The sequence below is a fragment of the Mastomys coucha genome, unplaced genomic scaffold, assembly GCF_008632895.1.
Source record: "Mastomys coucha isolate ucsf_1 unplaced genomic scaffold, UCSF_Mcou_1 pScaffold15, whole genome shotgun sequence".
Lineage (NCBI taxonomy): Eukaryota > Metazoa > Chordata > Mammalia > Rodentia > Muridae > Mastomys > Mastomys coucha.
In genome coordinates, this window is record NW_022196897.1 from 147,015,625 (window position 1) to 147,037,666 (window position 22,042).

At 39.5% G+C, this 22,042-nt stretch overlaps 1 protein-coding gene across 4 annotated transcripts in view; it reads right to left on the minus strand.

Moving 5' to 3' along the window:
* Positions 1 to 22,042, minus strand: part of Chd6 (chromodomain helicase DNA binding protein 6) — a 171,361-nt gene that overhangs the window by 64,401 nt on the left and 84,918 nt on the right. For 3 of the 4 annotated variants that reach the window (XM_031372625.1, XM_031372623.1, XM_031372626.1), the window contains 9 exons: positions 19,484 to 19,570; positions 19,172 to 19,306; positions 14,559 to 14,680; positions 13,007 to 13,250; positions 11,581 to 11,757; positions 10,756 to 10,899; positions 7,622 to 7,877; positions 6,122 to 6,332; positions 1,895 to 2,090 (listed from right to left, as the gene is read on the minus strand). In XM_031372625.1, coding sequence (XP_031228485.1) covers positions 1,895 to 2,090; positions 6,122 to 6,332; positions 7,622 to 7,877; positions 10,756 to 10,899; positions 11,581 to 11,757; positions 13,007 to 13,250; positions 14,559 to 14,680; positions 19,172 to 19,306; positions 19,484 to 19,570 — 1,572 coding nt within the window. The remainder of the gene's footprint in view (positions 1 to 1,894; positions 2,091 to 6,121; positions 6,333 to 7,621; positions 7,878 to 10,755; positions 10,900 to 11,580; positions 11,758 to 13,006; positions 13,251 to 14,558; positions 14,681 to 19,171; positions 19,307 to 19,483; positions 19,571 to 22,042) is intronic. The other variant, XM_031372624.1, reaches the window with a different exon arrangement.

The window sequence follows — 22,042 nt, forward strand, 5'->3', positions numbered from 1 at the left end:
TTGTTGTTTTAAATCTTGGATACCTTTAGCTGCTGGGATTGAACAGAGGGCATAAACTAGGCAAGTGCTCTACCACTGACCTACATCTCTAACTCCAAATTAGGCTCTTTCATAGAGAGATCAAATACTAGCTTTTGCCTTTTAACTTAAATGTTGAGCATATGTTACTTATTCAAAAACTGTATTTATGAAATTTAGCATCCCATCTCTAATTCTAATGTCCCTTTGCCAGGAGAAAGAACTGACGGTAAATGATTTATAACTGTCAATTTAATTTAAAGCCAGATAATGAATAATAATGATATATAATTTATTTTGTGATAATTTATCATGGTATTTCTCCTAAGTTTTAGCCAACTTAATATTTAAAAGACTGGCTTTCACTGTTTTCATCACACAAAAGATTAGAGACTCATTAAAGAAAAAGACAGAAGAGAATGACTGTGGAAGTGAGCAGGTAGAAAGAAGGCCTACTCTTCAGTGTGACACCCTCTTCCTGGCATCCCTTCTCTTGCAGTACCCCCTAGGGGCCTTCTTGAGTTAAATCAAACAGTAGCCTCCTAGTATTTTGGATCAAGAACTTATTAGATTATGAGCCATTTATACATACGCCCCACCCTACACACTAATAATCTCTGTCTTTTTTTTTTTTTTGAGACAGGGTTTCTCTGTGTAGCCTTGGCTGTCCTGGAACTCACTCTGTAGACCAGGCTGGCCTCGAACTCAGAAATCTGCCTGCCTCTGCCTCCCAAGTGCTGGGATTAAAGGCGTGTGCCACCACTGCCTGGCTCACACTAATAATCTTAACATTAGCAAATATTTTAAGATTTAGTATACATTAGGAGGAAGTTAATCATGAATAATAATGGATATGAGTCTTCTCTAAGAAGTTGGAAAGCCAGGCAGTGGTGGCACATGCCTTTAATCCCAGCACTTGGGAGCTAGAGGCAGGTGGATTTCTGAGTTCGAGGCCAGCCTGGTCTACAGAGTGAGTTCCAGGACAGCAGGGATACACAGAAAAACCCTGTCTCAAAAAACCAAAAAAAAAAAAAAAAAAAAAAAAAAAAAAAAAAAAAAAAAGTTAGAAAATTTTATAGCTGAATCACTACACAATCTAGTAGCTGCACTGAATTTATTTTTGAAACAGAGCTGATGAACTCCAACTAGAGGCACTACTCTTTTTTTAATTGTTCATTATATTTGCTTTTATTACACTTAAATTTTAGTGTGTGTGTGTGTGTGTGTGTGTGCATGCCCACACGCAAATGGCGTGCATGTCAAGATCAAAGGACAAATAGAGGGAGTTAGTTCTCCTCTTCAAATCATGTGGGTCCTGGGTATCAAACTTAGGTTGTGAGGCCTGGTGGCAAGCACCCTTACTTGTCGATCCACTGTCCATTTCCTATGCTTAACATGATTCTACAGTTATCTTTGGAAAGTCACATGACATTTAGTATAACTGCAATCAGAAACACAGAATCTACAATCCCACTACAGTGCACACATACAACTTCTGACATATGCATCAAATGGAGAGCAAACAGCCTAGTGAGAGCGCCTGCCCCTCTGCAACACTGTAGAGCTTTCCCACTTTTTTTGGTTAACTCATTTACTGTAACTGACATGTGACATCAAACAAACGGAAGGGAAAATGCCAGCCAGATATTTAAGTTTGATAACAACAGTTCTAATTTGTGTTTGGAGGCTATTATCAGGAAATATCACTTCATTTCAACGACAGGGAGAGAACTGCTCTCTATTTAATGGGAAGGGTCACCACAGCAGACAGCACAGCAGACAGCTAAGAGCTGATACCACAGCAGACAGCACAGCAGACAATGTATAACTAAGCCAGACTTTGTTATGAAATCCTGGGAGTCATCCTAAGGGTTACCTGCAAGTCATTTTGTGGGTTCCAGTCAGAATCAAATATGATGCAGGTGTCAGCAGCTGTGAGATTGATTCCCAGGCCTCCTGCTCTGGTGCACAGAAGGAAGACAAAGCGGTCTGAGTCTGGCTTACAGAACCGGTCGATGGCTGCCTGGCGCAGGTTTCCCCGTACTCGCCCATCAATTCGCTCATAGGTGTATCTGAGGGGACCCAAATGAATGAAAGCCCAGGTGTTAATCATGGTTCAAAGGACAAACAATTAGGAAGCTACTGCCCAATGGCCTCAAATATATCACTTCTAAATTTGGATCAGATGACAACAGTCTCTAAGGAATCCCACCCCCTACAGAGGAAGCAGAGCAGATTAAAATTGCACCGAAAAATGTCATCTTTGTTAAAAAAACAAAAAATAAAAGCCAGTTATAAATCAAGGATGACTACAAGACTTAAAATCAGAAAGTATTAATCCCCAATAAATTGTCCAAACAACTTATTCTCACAAATTTTCCAGTTTATCCTTGAAAAGAATGCTGTCCTACAATTTTCTTGGCAGAGAAACAAATCTTAGTCTTAACCATTGATTTCAGCACTGCTCATAACTGGACTCAGAGTTCACATCTGTTTCTGGTTGCTCAGGGAACCTGGAGGTGTTAAGGAGCTTGTATTGCCAGGCCTGGGCTGGGACCTGGGAAATGGCACCCTGCCAATTTCTCAAAATATGTTAAAGGTGCAGAGCAAAACCACCATGGGTACAGTTACACGACAGAAAAGGGTTTCTAAGGTGTGCTGGGAACAGGAAGACTAAAGGCCATGAAGAAGACAATGGAGTGAGGTGGAGGGCACCTGCTTCAAGAGATCAGAAAGATTTGGATAGCATGGTAGGGTAAAAAAAAGGAGTATAAAGAATAGGAAATGAAGATGGGGACATATTGCTACTGTCCATTCAGAAAACAAAACAAAACACAGAACATTCATGTGGATACTATGAAATTAACACAGCAGTAATGCATAGCATTACTTATTTATTTTATTAATAAATCTTACTTTTAAATAAATTTTATTTTATTAAAAAATCTTATTTTTCCTGTGTCTTTATATCCTTTCTGTTTACCCTACTGACAACAAGTGAATTTATAGGGATAAGTTACTCTGGGCACTAAAGCTAACAAAAACTCAAAGGTGAAATAGAAGTACTAGGAACATTCTGAGAAAAAGACAGCCTGGAAGCTCAATGGTTTGAGCGCTGGCTGCTTGTGCAGAGGACCCGGTTTGATTCACAGTAACTACACGGTGGTTCACAATCAAATGCAATTCCAGTTCCAGGGTATCTGACATAGGCTTCTGATCTCCTTGCACACCAGGCATGCACATAGTAAACAGACATATTTGTAGGTTAAGACATTTGTACACATAAGATAAGCAAGTCAGAAAAACTGTTTTTAAAGAAAAAGACCAAGTAATCTAAAGTCTATCAATGCCAAGACCTTGAATCAATTCAGGAAACAAGTCTCTAACCCAGTGAGATAACTGGTAAGATTACATAAAGACAGGCAATGTAGATGATTCTGTGTGGGGATGGCTTTGAAAACAGAATTCATCAAGACAGCAGTAAGATCTATGTGAAGAAAGCAGCCAAGGGAAGGAATGGAAAGAAACCTAACTGATGAAGACTTACACTGCAACAAAGCAGACAGCAACATTGTGACTGTCTTCTCCTCATAGGCTCATCATACAAGTGTGACGGTCTTTGATACATTACAAAGAAGAAAGTTTCATGTATCCACAGTAGTACATGCCAGGAGAGGCTGGAAAGAGGGTACTAAAGGCTGACCAGAGAGATTTTATGACATAAGATGAAAAGACTAAGGATTAGATCTAAGTATGTTAATGTAGCATGTGTGACCACCACAGCACTGGCAGAAGCAAGCCCTTAGGTGACTGCTCTGTTCCAGACGTGTGTGGGTGTGTGTGTGTGTGTATGTGTGTGTGTGTATGCCGTCCATGCTTGATTATGTGTCACTGCATTTCAGTCTCACAGTGATGCTATGAGGCATTTCTAGCATCACCCTCATTCCCCATCTATGGAAACTTCACAGCAAGACAATCATACAAACAAATCAGCATGCTCAGCCACAAGCTGGTAACCAATTTGAAGCCAGATCCACCAGACAAGGATGGTTCTCACAGTAAGCCACATTTCAATGCTGAACAGAAGATTTTGCTTAAGAACTAAAAAGAGCAATTAGAGACAAGTTAGGGACACTAGTACAGTGTGGGAAATTTAACTCTGACTGAAGGCAGACTCAGTATACCTAAATGTCAAAATGGTGCTGATCAAGCAATGCCTAGGAACATAGAGTAGCAAGTTTCTCAGTTTTTCAAAGACATCAATCTCTGTCTATTTAATGCATAAAAGTTCGATAAGATCTTATTGTGAATATATCTCTCTCCCCTCTTTATAAAGAATATATGTGTATAGAAATACATTGCAGTTAAGGTCTACAATGGTTACAAGTAAGTTTAAAGAATAATTTTGAAGTTCATCTAGAAAAATAATAGATTTTAAAAAATATTTTTCTTTCTGTGTATGTGTGTCTATATGTATGCCACGTGTGTACAGGTGCCCGTGAAGGCCAGAGAGGGTGCTGAGTCCCTGAGAGCTGGAATTTCAGGCAACCATGAGTTGCTCAGTACCGGTGCTAGAAACTAAATTTGGGTCCTCTGTAAGAGCAGCAAGTGCTCTTAACCTCTGAACCATCTCTACTGCCCCAAGAATAAACACATTTAAAGGGAAAATGAAAAGAATGGACATACACCTAGCATTTATAACACTTCAGTAAATGTTAGAAGTAGTATTTGAAAATAAATGTTGGGGGAAAGATATTCTATTTTATTAAATAGAAAATTAGACAACTAGACGTATTTGGAAAGAAAGTAAAGTTATATAGATTTTATTGTTCAAAATGAAAGGCTAAAAAGAGACAGCCTTCAGGCATGAACAAGGACTTGTCCAGGGTATCATGCTATATATTTCATATTTTCAAAGAGAATCAAAATTCTTAACTGGAACACAAATTAAAATAAACAATAAAGGAAAAACAACCTAAAAGAGAGCTTAGTAAAGACTTATACTTCCCAAGTCTGTTCATATCACTGTAACTCACTATCAAAACAAAACACCACCTTCAGTAGTCATACATATTTTGAAAAGTATGGTATTTATAAAAAGCAAGTGCTTTGGCAATAAGTTTGTAATCTACAGTGACTAACAAGGTACACAACTGTTTTATTGGTTCTGGCTTAGACCTGTCAACCTCCCCTCTAAGTTTCTACCATGGTGCTCAGAGAACTTTCCTTATTACCTAATCTGACTCTGAAAAATTACCTATGCATATTAAAGACAGCACTTTTCACAGTTAAGCCTGTCATTTGTTTCAGTATTCATTCTAGGAAGGTATTTAATTTATAAGGACAAACACAATTTTCAAGGACATCTGAGACCTACTCCAGTTTTACTATTTGAGAAGAAAGACATGTAGTACTAACATTATTAACTTTAATGATCTTGTGAATTTTATCCTTGCAAGTGCATTCTTAGAAATTTATCATCATCTTCAGGTCACTAGTGTATTACAGTGACAGAGAATCTAAAATAGTATCAGGAGACCAGGGCAGTTCCTCCATGAATCTAAAGAATCTCCATGATTCCAGACTTCTCATTTGTGAAGTCAGGTCAGTGAATTACAGGGCAGGAAGTAAAGAGTTGGGTGCCACCATCAGTGTTACAAAGTCTCAGAGATCCACTGAGTGGACAAACACTTCTTTCTGAGTTGTTGGCTTAAGTACTTCAGGAACTTAAGGAGGTGGCATCTTCCAGGATATACTTTTATCACACCACATAACAAGAATGTTACTATGTCATTTTCTTAGCCTTTCTTAATACTACTGCAATTCTATTTCTTCCAACTGAAGTTAAATATAAACAAGTGTGGGATTTTCCTGAAGCAAAACAGTAACTCCACATTATAAAAAGCTATGAATTTACTCTAGACAGTTAAACTTGAGACTATTTGGTCCTATGATTAACAATGGAGTTTATTTAGTCAATCTTTAAAAAGATAATCCTTTTTTCTAATGGTGGATGTTCTGTTGTTAAGACTTATGGGAGTGGATGTTAAAAGAAATATACTGCCTGCAATGGTGGTTGCGTGTGCCAATGAAGGAGTCTTACCTCCTCTGGATGAGATAATCTTCCAGGATGTCGAGACAGCGCACCATCTGAGAGAAGATGAGCACTTTGTGGCCCCCTGCAATGAGCTTGGGGAGAAGCTTGTCGATCAGCACCAGCTTCCCCGCGGCCTGGATCATGGCCTGCAGCTGAAAGTCAGAGGCTTCGGAGCTGTGGGCTTTCCTGAAATCTTCCAGAATCTTTTCCTCTGCTCCTGAAAAAGAATGGACAAAAGTATTCTTAAGTTATAATAAATATAACTTATATTATAAAAATATATAAATATAACTTTTTATAAGTATAAAGCTGGTCTTTGTTTTGTAGATTCTGGGGAAACAATGAATCCTGACTCTACTGGACCAGCAGCCAGACTCCAGGTGTGGTTTGCACTGCACCCCCAGGAGTCAGTTTGCTATAGGAGGAGGGCCACCTTGCTTTCCTAGAATTCCCTCTAAGAAACTCAAAGTCAGAGATGTCAAGTTCTAACCCAACTTACTCTGGGAAAGAAAATTATCCAGAGAGTTCCCACAAAGACTTTCATACTTATTACTGCATAATTAGCTATAAAAGAATCCAAGCCACACCACAATCAGAACTCCTCAGAAATCTTTAATATCTTCCCCAAAACATCAACAAAAAAATCCCAAAGCCAAAGCAAAATACCCAAACTAGATCAATGGAGATGGCTCAGTTGGCAAGACCTGAGGTTTGATCCTCAGCACCACATAAAAAGATGGGTATGGTAATATATGCTAGCACAGGGAGGAGGAGAGGAAGAAAGAATACATACTTGGGCTTCCTAGCCAGCCAGACTAGTGAAATAGATAAGCCCTTGATTCAGTAAAAGACCCTGTCTCAAAAACGAGGTTGAGGAAGACACTAGATGTGGATCTCTATCCACCCCACCCCCACCTACAATTAGTCAGTGTGACTAAGATGATCGAACTTATCAACCAAACTGCTCATTCTTTTTTTGTTGTTGTTGTTATTTTTCAAGACAGGGTTTCTCTGTGTAGCCCTGGCTGTCCTGGAACTCACTCTATAGACCAGGCTGGCCTCAGGCTCAGAAATCCACCTGTCTCTGCCTCCCAAGTGCTGGGATTAAAGGCGTGCACCACCACTGCCCAGCCTTGACTGAATTTATATGCAGACTTTTAATCTCATTGCTAAATCATCACTCATTCAACTAAGTAACACACTTCTCTATTCTATAGCAAAGTTTGGGTTAGAGTACAGGTCATAAGGGCAGAAAACTGATAGGTAATACCTATTTTCTGCCAGGCATGTCTATAGAAGCCCTGCAGAAACAGAATCGGTAGAAATGACCATATTATTCAGGCAGATGCATCAATCTCTCTGAATCTTTTTATACTGTATAAAAAGACAAAAATATGTTCTAGTCTAGTATATAAAAAGAACTTAGCACACAGGCCTTTCTTATTACTGGCTTTCAGCAGAGATCCATGCCTGTCCTGAGTTATTGCTCCAGATTGCCGGACTCACCATTGATCAGGTAGGGGTGATTACAGCATTTTCTCAGCTCCATCATAGTATTGATAAGATTGGGCATGTTGTGCTGATTTGCACCTTTGGTCAGGAAGGAGAAGTTTTTCTCTAGGATAGCACGATAGTACTTTTTCTGGATATTGGTCAGTTCTACTTCAATGATGGTCTCTTGCTTAGGAGCAAGGTTCTTTTCTACATCATCTTTCAGGCGCCGAAGCATCATTGGTTTTAGGATAGATTGCAATTTCTTTACCTGTTTAGGAAAAGGAAAGCCATTTATTTGCCCCAGCCTGGACTAAATGATCACTATGATATGTCAACATTTACTATAATCTCTTCAATATCATCATAGTATTGAGGTCGTAAAAATGACATAAAGATGTCATAGACTGATTCCTGAAAATGGGGACTTTACAATAATATCTGGAGGAAAAAGGGATATGGTTTCAATCCACAAATTATCAAGAACCTATGTGGCAACCTCTTAAGCGAGATAAAAAGGGAAAAGAAGTCAGTACTCTAGGATGGAGAAAACAAACCTTCCTTGTTCTTTTTGTAACACACAAACACACACATACATGCACAGAAGTTATATGAAGAATATTTTGTCTTGTTAGAAGGTACAAATTAAGAAGGAAGACTAAGATGCTGAAAAGGACAGAGTTAAGAACTTAAGAGGCAGGTTGAAATGGAGCTACCTATGTCTTTTAAGTAGCAGCAGCAGTATTTGTGTTTAGAAGTAGGAGTATATAAAGAATGTTGTACAGCAGTAAGTATCATGGGAGTTGTCATATGCGGGCCATTCAAAGCCTGGTAGTGTTCTCTGCTATAATCTTGCTCTGTGTCAAAGAACCCACATCTGTACAAAGATCTCCATTCACTATACTATACCAAGGGACCTCTCTCCCTCTTCCAGAAGACAATGGCATGATAGGTAATTCAGAGTCAAAGCACCTGAGTTAATCTACATACAGCTCAAGTGTGGTACCAGTAAGATCAACCCTGATGAGAAAATAAAATAAAGACAGGAGAACACAAAAGAAATTAAGTTCTAAAGTCAGAAAGGGCTGGCTGGTCAACATTTCTAAAAGGGGCGGGACCTGCTGTAGCACTGCTTCCTGAAGCAACACAGCACCGCTTGCAGGGGGGTTAAAGAGATACTTACTGAAATAGGTTTTAAATGATGATGAGCATATCTGTATATTGTAAACAGACATGTCTGAGCTTATATGTATTGTGTTTTAAAATAAACATTTCTTCTTCAAACAGTAAGTAGAGTGATGGTTATCAGAGAGTGGGTCTGGGGAGATGCTGGTCAAAGGTCATACCATTTTAATTAGAACAGAACAAAGTCAAGAGAGCTATTGTACAATATGGAAACTATAATAACTGCATTCTTGAGGATTGCTGTGACAGTGGATTTTAAGTATTTTCACCACAAAATATAAGATGGTAATGTACTGTATAGATTAAGTAGCCTGATTCAGCTATTCTACTATGTACATATATTTCAAAGCATATTGTATACACAAAAATACAATTTTTGTGTCAATTAAACCAGATAGCTAATGAATTTTTTTTCTATAACTAACCCCAATTTTCAACCTAACTTTCTTCAGACCTTGATTATCCGAAGGTACTTAGGAATGTAGTGCCCCCAATGGGTGAAGAATTACTATGTAAGAGCCTAAAGAGGAAAACAGAGCCAGCTAATCGTTAAAGGTACGGACAAATGTCAATCTGCCACATGCTGGGTTCAGCTTTGCCCTTCACTTGGTTCATACCTGAATCATTTAGAGTATACTACATGCCAGACACTGTGCTGGTCAATACAACAAACACAACTTTGGAGAAGATGTGGGCCTTGTCCTCAAGGAGATCATTGTCTAGGAAGAAGAAAAAATGCATACCACAAATTAAGTGCAATGGGAGAAGAGGATGAATTCCCAATGGTCCAAAAATGGAGAGTGGGTTGGAGCTGGCTTTTGAAGGATCAACAGATATTGAAATGCAGAGGGGGAAAATGACATGTGCTTTTTAAAATTTTTTAAATTTTTATTTATTTTTTTACTGTTTTCAAAGTCTGACTTGCATGACAAGTAAAAAAGCATCAGACCAGAACCAGAGAGCAGAACCAGACCAGAACCTTGACGTCACTTGGCCGTAGTCTCAAACCTTTGTGGTCTCCAAATTTTTTATGCTATCACACTTTTGCACTATTGCTAATCAATTTATCAGAACTGTCTTTCTTAAAATAAAAATGTGTAAGACTTCTGTTACCTTCTTGTTTTTCAACACCCATCTCAAGATCTTCCACAACATACTATAACTCTCCTGGCTTTACTTGTACTCCAGTCATCCTGTTACAGACCAACCAGATGATCTGTCACTACTTTGTGAGTTTCCTGGCACTCAATACTCTGAGCTCCCCCTCTCATGTAAAGCAGTCATTCTTTTTTTTCATCATCGGAAACTTACCTGTTATAAAAGATTCTTAAATTGTACCGTCTCCCTTATTCCAGATTCTTAAACAGGTCTAATCTTTCCTTTTACATTCCCAACTCTGTTATTTTGTTTGTCTTAAAGCATTTAAACTTGTCTGACATATTTTTATAATTCATAGTAAAGATTTCTATCAACAATAGATGAATATTAATATTGTTTTAAATTGGGTCCAATAAACTAGACTGTTAACAGATCTTCAAAAGCTGGGAAAGTCCAGGTAATCGGGACAAAATTAGACTCAGTTACTCCACATATCTGACTGGCTTCTTTTACTCACATTTGTGTAATTGTGTAATCAAGAAGAGAGGCCCTGGGAACATGCTGCAGATTATGGAGCAGAAAAGACAAAGGAACAGGGAAGCAAAAGACAATAGCTTGCTCCTGAGGCCAGAGCTACAAATCACATCACTGAGTGTCCAAGAGGCCTTCAGTGAAGCAGGAAATAACTGTTATTAATAACAAGAACTGCTAATAATTAGGTGCCTTCACCAACATAAACAAATATACAAAACAAAGGAGGCAACGCTCACTTTACAAGAGTAGGAACCTTAAAAAATTCCTGTCCTCATAATGACTTGCACTTTCCTTAACCACCATATTGACTCAATCCTTAGGCTCCTAATTACCTGTTCTTCTGTTTTGAGATCGCCAAACTCCTCTAAGAAAGCAGTCTCTGAAGGAAACTGTGAGGGCTCCAGAAAGTTAAGCAAACTGAAGAGCTCTTCCACAGAGTTCTGTAACGGTGTTCCTGTGAGCAGCACTTTGTGTTCCTATAAAAATCAGAAACAGATTGTGAACCATGTCGGAACACAAAAATAGTACATGTTTGTGGTGAAAAAATTAGCCAGGGCAATTTGAGTTCAGTTTCTGGCAAATCTTTAATGAAAAGGTAGAGTACCAATACTGTATAGGTGCAGAGTCATGAATAGGCCAACTTCCCTTTCACATCATGATTCCAGCAGTAATTTCATGAAAACTAGATCAACCATTCGGTCACTCAAAATCATTAAGTACCTATCCACTGTTACAGGGCAGTAATGTTAGAAGACTATCCTCACACTGGAAAATTGCTCAGTGGTTAAGAGCACTGATTGCTCTTCCAGAGGTCTTGGGTTCAATTCCCAGGAACCGCATGATGGCTCACAACCATCTGTAATGGGATCTGATGCTCTCTTCTGGTGTGTCTGAAGACAGGGACAGTGTACTCACATATATAAAATAAATAAATAAATCTTAAAAAGAAAGACTATCCTCTCTAGTACCAGTTTATTCAGGACCAAGAAAGAAACTATAAACACCTCACAGTTCCAGGTTACAAATTTCATGAAATTTTAGTGCTTTCTAGGCTCTTCAAGGAATCAATCTATGGCAAAAAGGACCATGGAATACTCCCTCCATTTTGAGTGGAAGGAATTTATGTTTATTTATGTAAAAAGCTAGCTAGTTCTCACCAGGGCCATGAGCTTTAACCCTTCCAGAAGTTTGCAGTTCCTATTCTTCAACCTGTGGGCCTCATCAATTATCACACAGCTCCAGTGAATTTTCTTCAGCTCTGGGCAATCTGCCAGGATCATCTCAAATGTTGTGATGACAACATGGAACTTGAAGACTCCTGAAAGGGGGTTTCCCTGAGGATGACAGGCCAAAAGCAGAGCTTTACACCACAGCTACTGAATTCTGCTAATAGTAGACTTGAGAGAACATCACAATTCAATGACAGATGAGAAGCCAATATACCCTGTTTTCTTTCATATAAAAAATGAAAAAAATAAAAAAAACCATAAGAATGAACCAGCTGTTTAGATGAGACAAAACTCAGAATATCAAGGAAACAAATCTATGAGTCACAGGTCTCATGAAGTTAAGACAGAGTGAGGGCAGAGGGGGCTTTGCATGTCTTAACTGTGATGCCGAGGAAAGCAGCCAGGACTCATGCATTATCTCCAGCTGGAGTCTACACAAGCCCAATACCTTCAACACTCAAGAAAACCCTCTGCTACATGACTTTACCTTGTAACTCAGATTCTAGCACAGACTCCAATAGTGGTATGCATGCACCTAGTGCAAGTGCTACTGGACAGGCTACATACACCCCTATCTTGATGTCTGTCTAAATGGTGCCATCACATCTCAGAGCTGTCCAATATTAAAGCAATATAAAATTTCTGCCAAGCAATACCAACATTGTCAAAAGCCCTGTTTTTTCCTCTGCCTGATTATTTAATTTTTACTTTAATTATGACAATCAGTGCCCAGTGAAAGTACAGACCCATACTTAGTAAAATGATTACATATAACAAAAACAGAAAACAAAGCTGTGTTTTCAACAACACAAAACCCATTTTTACCTTTCCCCATTCAATTTCTTTATTTTCTCTACAAATTCCCTGGGCTCAAATTCTAAACACCATTCAGTTTTTTTAAAAAAGTTTTTGTTGTTGTTTTTGAGGCAGGGTCTCATTATGTGGCCTTGGTTGGCCTGGAACTTGCTATATAGACCAGGCTGACTGCAAACTCAAGAGATCTGCTGCTTCTGCCTTCCAGGGACTAAAGGAGTATACTACCATGCCTGACCCATACACTTATTTTTATTTTTTTTACTATGTATGTAACAGTCCAGACAAAATCTTCTGCACACAAAAGCAACTTCATAGACTAGCCAATAAGCCAAGTTTTCAGTATTGAAAAAAAGACCTGGGATATACCTCATGGGGATAAGCAAGCATTTCTTCAGTCTGTGTTATCAGAGTCTTACACAGAAGTCGGCCTCAGCAGACAGAACTCAGCAAACAAGCCAACAGCAGCTGGACACACAGGGCTGGAGCTCCTGAAGGCACTTCTGAGGCCAGTGTCTGACCTTCTGGGCAGAGGGCTCACCTGTGCATCTCGGTACACCATTTCATACTGCTGGATCATCTGCCTGCTGATCTGGCTGCCGTGGTACACAATAGCATTCATCTCTGTCCACGTCCGGAATTCTCGCTCCCAGTTAGTGATGGTGGAAAGTGGCGCAATGATGAGAAAGGGGCCATGGATTCCCCTGACAAAGATTTCTGAAAGGAATGCGATGGACTGGATGGTTTTCCCTAGGCCCATTTCATCAGCCAATATACAGTTTTTTCTGCAGAGGGTAAGAAGTATGTGTAACTCATTACCAATACAGGGAAATTACAGAGGCTAGTTATAACTAAAACTCTGACCTGTGCGGATCAAATTAAGGCTAGTTTTATAATTATTTAGACTATGCCTATGGCAACTTATGAGAATATTTATAAAATAAAGCTTTTAGAATAGAAACTAAAAATATAAGACAATATTAAGGGGAAAATGTCAAAATAACCCAAGCTGGATTATTTAAAATCAATTTTTAAATTAATTTTTTAAGATAGCACACACACCATTGTGTGTGTCATTACTTTTGGCTCCTCTTATCCCTGCCCCGGTACTGTTCTCCATTTCCCCACAGAGGGCGTTTGTGTGTCACACATATTCAATTGTACTCAACTGTACTCAGGAGGGAACACCTGTGTTTCTCTAAGCCAGTTTTTAGAACTGCAAACTTCCTTGACACCAAAAGTGAAGAAGGAAAGAAGTCCGAGTCTGTAGCCTCTGTGTTGTCAAAGGACAGCATTGTAACCTACATTACAAATTCCTTCTCAAGAAAGACTAAAAACACTGCTATCTCTTGGTGATGAGAAACAAGAGTGGTGGTCCTGGAAGATGAGATACCACATCTGGTCTTACTCCCTCACTGTTCAGACCCAAGACCTGGTTCATCTGGGTAAGTTATGCTCTGGGCCACACTGGCCACTTGAATCTCTTTTAAGTGTGTTTTGCATTACAATGCATTAATTTAAAAGTAACTGAATGGGACACAACAGCAAATCATAGGAAAATCTCAACTTATGCTTTCCAGATTTCATCTGGCTCCTTTAGATTCCAGTAAGAACCAGAAGAGAAGTAACTTACAGCTAAGTGTTACTGCAAAAATCCAGTAATCTATTAAGCCAAAACCAATACTGGAATGAGTCTAGAATCTAGATCTCTTCTCGTTCACAGACTTTAAGTTGAGGAGCGGTGGGTGTAATGACTTAAGATGTGTACTGGCACAAAGCTGTAATTCTAGCACTTGGGAGGAAGAAGGGTGGGGAGTTTAAGGCTTTCTTAGTAGACGTACTGAATTTCAGGCTACTTGACCACATTAGACCCTGTATCAAGACCCTGAAGCCCAGCCAGTGCCCACCCTCAGACCTTAGTTGCTATCCTTTGGATCAGCCAGTGCCCTCTACTCATTTCTCCTTTTGTTGTATGGGAATGATTCCAGATTGGGGCAGTGCTGCTCTGCCACTGTTCTAAGCCTCAGGGTACCTCAGGTCAAGGCAACAAGACAGCTGCCGTGTGTGAGCACCAGCTGGCTCAGGTCCCTCACCTGTTGTACCAGTTGAAAAGAAGCCAGTTCATCCCCTCGAGCTGGTACTCCCGCAGTCGGTTACTGTTCTTATACTCACGAGATGTCTCCAGTTTCTGCCACGCGTCAGAGGCAGGTCGTTCCTAGGGAGGGAACAGAGAGCAAAGTGCACAGAAAGGTGTTTAACATAACACAGAAAACCATGGGCAAGATAAGCCAATCCCAAATGCTGTTCTAAGGACAGATCAAAATTGCAGTTTTTCTTTTCTTTTTTCTTTTATTGGATATGTTCTTTATTTACATTTCAAATGTTATCCCCTTTCTAGGTCTCCCACCTGGAAACCCCCTCTCTCTCTGCCTCTAAGAGGATGCTCCCCCACCCACCCACCTACTCCTGCCTTCCCGTCTTGGCATTCCCCTACACTGGGGCATCTAACTCCCTTAGACCCAAGGGCCGGCTCCTCCCACTGATGCTCAACAAGGACATCCCCTACCACATATGCAGCCAGAGCCATGGGTTCCTCTACGTGTATTCTTTGGTTGGTGGTCCAGACCTTGGGAGCTCCAGGGGGGTATGGCCTGTTGACACTTGCTCCCCCCATGGGGCTGCAAACCCCCTCAGTTCCTTCAGTCCCTTCTCCAATTCCTCCATCGGGGACCCTGAGCACAGTACAATGGTTGGCTGTGAGTATCCACCTCTGTATTTGTTAGGCTCTGGCAGAGCCTCTCGGGAGACAGCTATATCAGGCTCCTGTCAGCAAGCACTTCCCCGGCATCCGCAACAGCGTCCGGGTTTGGCAACTGTATATGGGATAAATCCCCAGGTGGGGCAGTCTTGGGATGGCCTTTCCTTCAGTCTCTGCTCCACAATTTGTCTCCGTATTTTCTCCTGTGAGTAATTTGTTCCCCCTTCTAAGAAGCACTGAAGCATCCACACTTTGGTCTTCCTTCTTCTTGAGCTTCATATGGTCTGTGAATTGTTATCTGGGGTATTCCTAACTTTTGGGCTAATATTTACTCATCAGTGAGTGCATACCATGTGTGTTCTTCTGTGACTTGAGTTACCTCACTCAGGATATTTTCTAGATCCATCCATTTGCCTGCAAATTTCATGAAGTCATTGTTTTTAATAGCTGAGTAGTACTTTACTGTGTAAATGTACATTTTCTGTATCCATTCTTCTGTTGAGGGCCATCTGGGTTGTTTCCAGTTTCTGACTATTATAAATATGGCTGCTATGAACATAGTGGAGCATGTGTCCTCATTACATGTTGGAGCATCTTCTGGGTGTATGCTCAGGAGTGGTAGAGCTGGGTCCTTAGGTAGTGATAGGTCCAATTTCCGGAGGAACTGCTAGACTGATTTCCAGAATGATTGTTGTTACTTTTTTTTTTTTTTTTTTTTTTTTTTTTTTGAGACAGGGTTTCTCTGTGTAGCTCTGGCTGTCCTGGAACTCACTCTGTAGACCAGGCTGGCCTCAAACTCAGAAATCTGCCTGCCTCTGCCTCCCAAGTGCTGGGATTAAAGGCATGCGCCACCACTGCCCAGCTGTTGTTACCTTTTTTTATTACATATCTTCTTTATTTACATGCCTTATGATTTCTCCTTTCCCAGTTTCCCCTCCAAAAAAACAAAACACAAAAAACAAAATACAAAACCCAAAAAACAACAAGAACAAACCCCTGTTGCCTCCACCCTCCCCCTGCTTACCACCCTACCCTCTCCCACTTATTGGCCCTGGCATTCTTTTCTTAATGGTGCTACATTCTCTAAACTTTACCAGATTATGAATACTCCTATAAGTTTACAGATAGCAGACCCATTCATATCTAGTGTCAGACAGTGTTGCTAGGCTCCCGGACGCTGTTCTCATCTACCTCTCAATTTCCCAACAAGCTACGATTAGTTGAATTTCATGATTTCTCTAATAGAATTTCACTTTTTTGCTTTTTGTTTGTGTTTACTGTATCAGCTTAGTAAGGGACAATGTGTAAAATGACCCTTTGATTAGTAACTAAAGTTATCACATTAAGAAAAAAATCCTTTATAATCAAATTACAAATTCTTTAATTCCCCTTAAACAAAATACAGGGATCCTTACTCTTTTATTTTGCCATATGAAATACCAGTTTCTAAAACACAGTCACGAAAACTAATGAGGCCAGATTATTATATATAAAGTCTTAAAAAAAGACTTATTATTTTAAAAAGTGTGTTTGTATATCTATTCTGTGTTGGTTTGTGCACATGAGGAAATGCAATGCCGAGGGTCCAGAAGCGGGCGTCAGATCTACTGTAGGGGCAGTTCCAGGTAACTGTGAACTGCCTGACAAATGAACCTGGGTTCTCTAAGAGCAATACAAGCTCTTAACCTTCTCTCCAGCCCCTTATTAAGTTTCAAGACAACCATGGAGCTGTATCTATATTTTTCAATATTTGTCTACCACTGCAATAAAAGCATTCTTTTTATATAATACATACAGAAGCTATGTATCTGATGGGGAATTACTATTCAAAGTTGTCTTTGCTAAGGTAGTAGAGATGACTTAATGAGTGAAGTACTTGCCATGTAGACTTGAACACCTGAATTTGGGCATCTAGTAACCCACAAAAAGCTAGGCATGGCCACGTAATCTATAATGCAGTGTGGAGAGGTAGGGCAGAGATGGGTGGATCTTTGGAGATTGGTCAGCCAGTTTAGCCAAGTGTTAAGCTCCCCGTTACAACCCCCCTCTCTTCCTGGAACAACTAAATATGTAAATAAACAAGTAAATAATGTGAAAACCAACAGAGGAAGATATTCTGTGTGCACATATACACAAGAAATGGCTCTGTGACTGTACCTTATATTCTACATAAGTTTAGACTTGGCTTTTTAAAATTACTATTGGAATTTCAGGACGATGACAGTGCTTACTTACAGGAAGACTATTTAAATCCTTATATACTGAGCTTTCCTATAGGTTTCTTATTTCTTATTTACACATAGGCACAACTTTTTAGCTTATAAACAAATTAGGTGTCTGAAGTGACATTTTAAGACCTTAAACCCTTAGCTATCATTTAGAAATGAGGATACTAGATCTTCAATTTTTTTCTATATAGCAATTTTAGTCTTTACTTTGAATTACTATAATGGGTTTATACCTAACACATGCTATTATAAAGCTGAGCCATTTTGCATGTAGTATCTGAAAAACACCTTCCATTCTGTCATGTATACCTGAAGTTTACTATAAGCTATCCACGACCTTCCAGATGTGACAACTCACTACAGACTACTTCTGCTGTGTGAGACTAAGCACTTTCACATGGGAGAGGTGAATGTTATCGCAGCACATTTTTAGCCACCATTTCAGTTTAGAATTTTTGAGATAAAATTTCAAAATGTACATTTCAGTGAGAACAAAAAAGCTAGGAAAAAGGGAGTAGTGTAAAAGGTTGCTGCTGCTCACTGAGAGAAAGACTGTGGAAACCTCCCAGCTGCAAATCAGCAAAAGGGAGCGAGTCACCTGACACCTGAGAACCCTTTTCCTGCCAAAGACACAGCCAGGTTGAAGAATCCACATGGGGTCTGTCTGAGAGAACAGACTGGAATTCTGATAATTTGTAGATGGTTAAACCAGCCTCAGAACGGACCTCTCTGTTCCTACAGTGGTTTGTCTATCAATTATGCGTCTCATCACAACTGGCTGGTGCTGTTTTTCTCTGTATACATATGCTCTTTCTAGAAGTTTGGGTTCCTGGGTCAGGAACTGTACATTGTTTTTTGTTTTGTTTTGAGCCTTTAATGGAGGCTTAGTAAAGGACTGGCAAGTTAAAAGCAGACAAGAACACATACAGGAACCATACAGATAACAGTGTGAGCTGTGTGAGTTTCTAATCAGCCTGTGTCTTCAGATGTTTCTATGCATTCTTATTTGCCATAACACCAGAACCAAACACTGAAGGGAGCTACGCTTAATCAAGCCTTCCCAGTCCAACCAATAATGCAAGATTAAATAACTGGCTATTTTTATATAAAAATGGTGATAAAACAAAATACCAAAACCAGATCACTAAAGTCTACACTCACTTTCTTTTTAACAACTGATCTTTTCAGGACAGTTCTATCCTAACAAGGCTCTGACTCCAATTCTGCCTCCTTTTAACTGTTGATACTTCATGTACAAATGACCCAGAATCAGAAGAGCCAACAAGAAGCCTATCTTAAAACTCTATGCCTGCTCTTTGAGGTTCCAGGGATCCATGAAGGACCACTCACCTTAAGAATATTCTAGTTGATGGGGGGAGGGGGTGTATGTGTGTTAACAACAAGGAAAAAAAAGATCATGGAAGGAGTAAGAGATTCAAAATAGGGAGCTACTCCCATCTCTGCATTCCATGTTACTGGTAGCAAGGGACAGGTGCACACCAAGAATTCTAAGGCCACGCCCAACCTTTACATGTTACACATGTTAAAACAGATCAGAGTAAGTACTGTGCAGGTGCAGATGAAGTTTGTCAAGGGGAGGGAGCACCAAAGGTAAGATACTTCAGAAGCCACTTAGGAACCCAGTCAAATACACATAATTATTACTAATTTCAAATTTTTATGTTGTAAGAGGTATTAGACAGACATGCTGATATATTACCACGTGCTTAACTTCAGGGAGAATTTGTAGAGATTCAAATTCTTTCACTTTTGCAGGATCCACATCTTCTTCCAGCTCCCAGGTGCTTTCTTCATATGGTAGGGAGCACCATTTTACCAGGTAATGTGTTACTTCCTGGTGGGAAAATACAAGAGACTTGGTGAAGTAGTCAACCATTCTTTGTCAGCCCCTGAGAACCCATCCTGCATGAGAACACATGAATGCCATTAAAACAGACCATTTGTTGACAAGACACATAATGTGTGGAAAGAAGCAACGTGCTTTATGAAAGGCAAATGGCAACACACCTACCTCCCCTGTTTCTGCATCCTTGGTGTGGGCCACCTCTAAGATACGATCAATTTCTATATAATCTGGATTGAACAAGTCTTCATCAGGCTGAGGTAAACAGAGTAGAGTTAAGATGTGCAGTTTTCTTCCCTCAACTCTAGTAACCAGTGTGTCACTTTTAAGTGGCCCCTACTCTGGACTCTTTCCAGAAAACAGACCAAAGAGCTGTGCTTGAGAATAAGTCATCTCACAGACATTTCTGAAAGACTGTCCTCAAATTCTGCTTTTCATGACTAAATTTAAAGGATCCAAACCATTATATGGTCTGAATCGTGGCCAAGTAAGGCCTTCTATAACAATATGGAAAAGCCAGGCTAAGGGGATCCCTCTGTCTTACAGCTCACTGTTCCCTTAGTGATTTGGAATGATAATTTCCTTTTTGCAACACTGATAAAGTTCTATTTCCTCATTTATGTGGTAGTTACACGTTTTATTTTGTTAAAATCAACTGGGATCTATACTTTGAATTCATTCACACATTAATGCATATTCTGCTTTCAAAGAAGGATAGATTTGGTCACATTTAAAAGTAGTGAATATGCACCCCAAGTTCTGCAAAGTGCTTTCATTTAATCCTTACAGAAGGAAAGGTTCTACTAGTGCTGTATATCTGAACAAGGGGAGAGATGCTGGGCAAAGACTATGTCTGCTACTCGTGTGTGTGTGTGTGTGTGTGTGTGTGTGTGTGTGTGTCATGGTTTGAAATAATGAGCATGAAGATAATTAACCCAAAATTCAAATACTGTTCATATCACAAGAATATTATTTATCATTTATCCAAGTTGCTAATACAAATGCCCAATGGTTACAAGACCCTTTCCACTACCACTCATCCTTACTTCTATGATGTACTCCAATCTTTCAAAAGTCTATTCCTGGAACTAGAGATGGCTCCATGGCTAAGCTGATCTTCCCTCTGGAAGACTGACCCAAGTTCAATTCCTAGCATTCTTTCCTACCAGTTCAAACTCTTATTGTATTATTCTAAGGCACACACAACACACTTTCCTCTGTCTGACACCAAGGAAAAATCACTCCCATGGCACTGCAACAGAAAGACAGAGGACTGTACCACTAAATTTAAACTTGATTGATCTATCTATCTATCTATCTATCTATCTATCTATCTATCTATCTATCTATCAATCAATCTATCAATCTATCTACCTACGTACCTACTTACCTACCCTAAAGAGTCTGAAGCAAGGAACTGGTGTATAGAACACTGACCCATGCCTAACTCCAGTGATAAATAAGAAAGACACAGGCTCTGTCTGCCTCAAAGTGCTTGAAATAGAACAACCAAACATGTAAACAAGTTACTACACTGCAAATACTTGCTAAAATAGAGGTGTGAAATAATGTTCCAAGAAACACAGAATATAATATACAACTGTTCACAACAGTCCTCATTTAGTCATCACCATCCTTCCCCCAACTCTCTATCTCAGAGGGGACATGTTATTAAAAAAACAATTCTCAAAAACTTAACCACCACAGAGTCTGGCCAAACTGTAATTCTATTGGAAGGTGTGTGTGTGACTGAAGCCAGGGCCTTAGATATCCTAGACAAGTGCCACAGCAGTGAGCTACACCGTTAGCACTAACTGAGAACATCAGAACATCAGAAGGAGTCAAAGCTGAAGCAACTTATCAGGAGCAGAAAAGGACCACACTGTGAGCCACAGCTGGGTAAATGGATGAGCAGTTTACAATGACTGATGGCACCTGAGTGCCCTCTTATGATCTAAAGACTATATTTTAAAAATAATTTTTATTGTCTCGATCCTTCAAAAGTTATTTGTATAAAACCACACACTACACATAAAAAAGAACATAGTGTTAGAATTCTGACCAGAGAAAAATGATATGATATTTATGTATTTATTCAGGACATTTCCTATGTATTGTATTCTGATGTTTCTTTTCTCGTGCACTCTAGTATGAACTGTGCCATGTACTGCTGGAGCCTGTGTTTGTTCTTGTTTTCTTATTTTTAACCAACAGCACTTTTAACACTAAGCATATTTCCAATCACCAATAATTTTCTTTAGTATTATTATTAAATGTATGCTATGGCATACTATAGGATATGTAACTTAGTAAATGGCAGTTATCCAACATTGTATTTGCTCTTAATTTTTCACCAGTATAAGCAACTTTTAAAATAGCCAATTCTTTGTACAAAGACTTGATGTTTTCTTTAAGACACATGACAGAACCAGATTTTCTGGGAGAAAGGACACATGCAGATTTGAGACATCTGATGGGTCAGACCTACTCACGCTCACAGCCAGGACAAGCCATTGTTCCTGCCCTATGCTCTTAGCAGTAATGGCTTAAATGACTTTAAAACCTTCATGCATCTAAGAAATAAAAACTGGAAGATTTCAATTTTATTTGCACTTCTTTTGGTTTCTATGGAGGCCAAACATTTTAGTATGCTCAATGACCAACATTTCCCTCTTTCTGAATTCCCTGCATATTTGTCTGCTTCTTCCATTTCAAGTCTGGGACTTT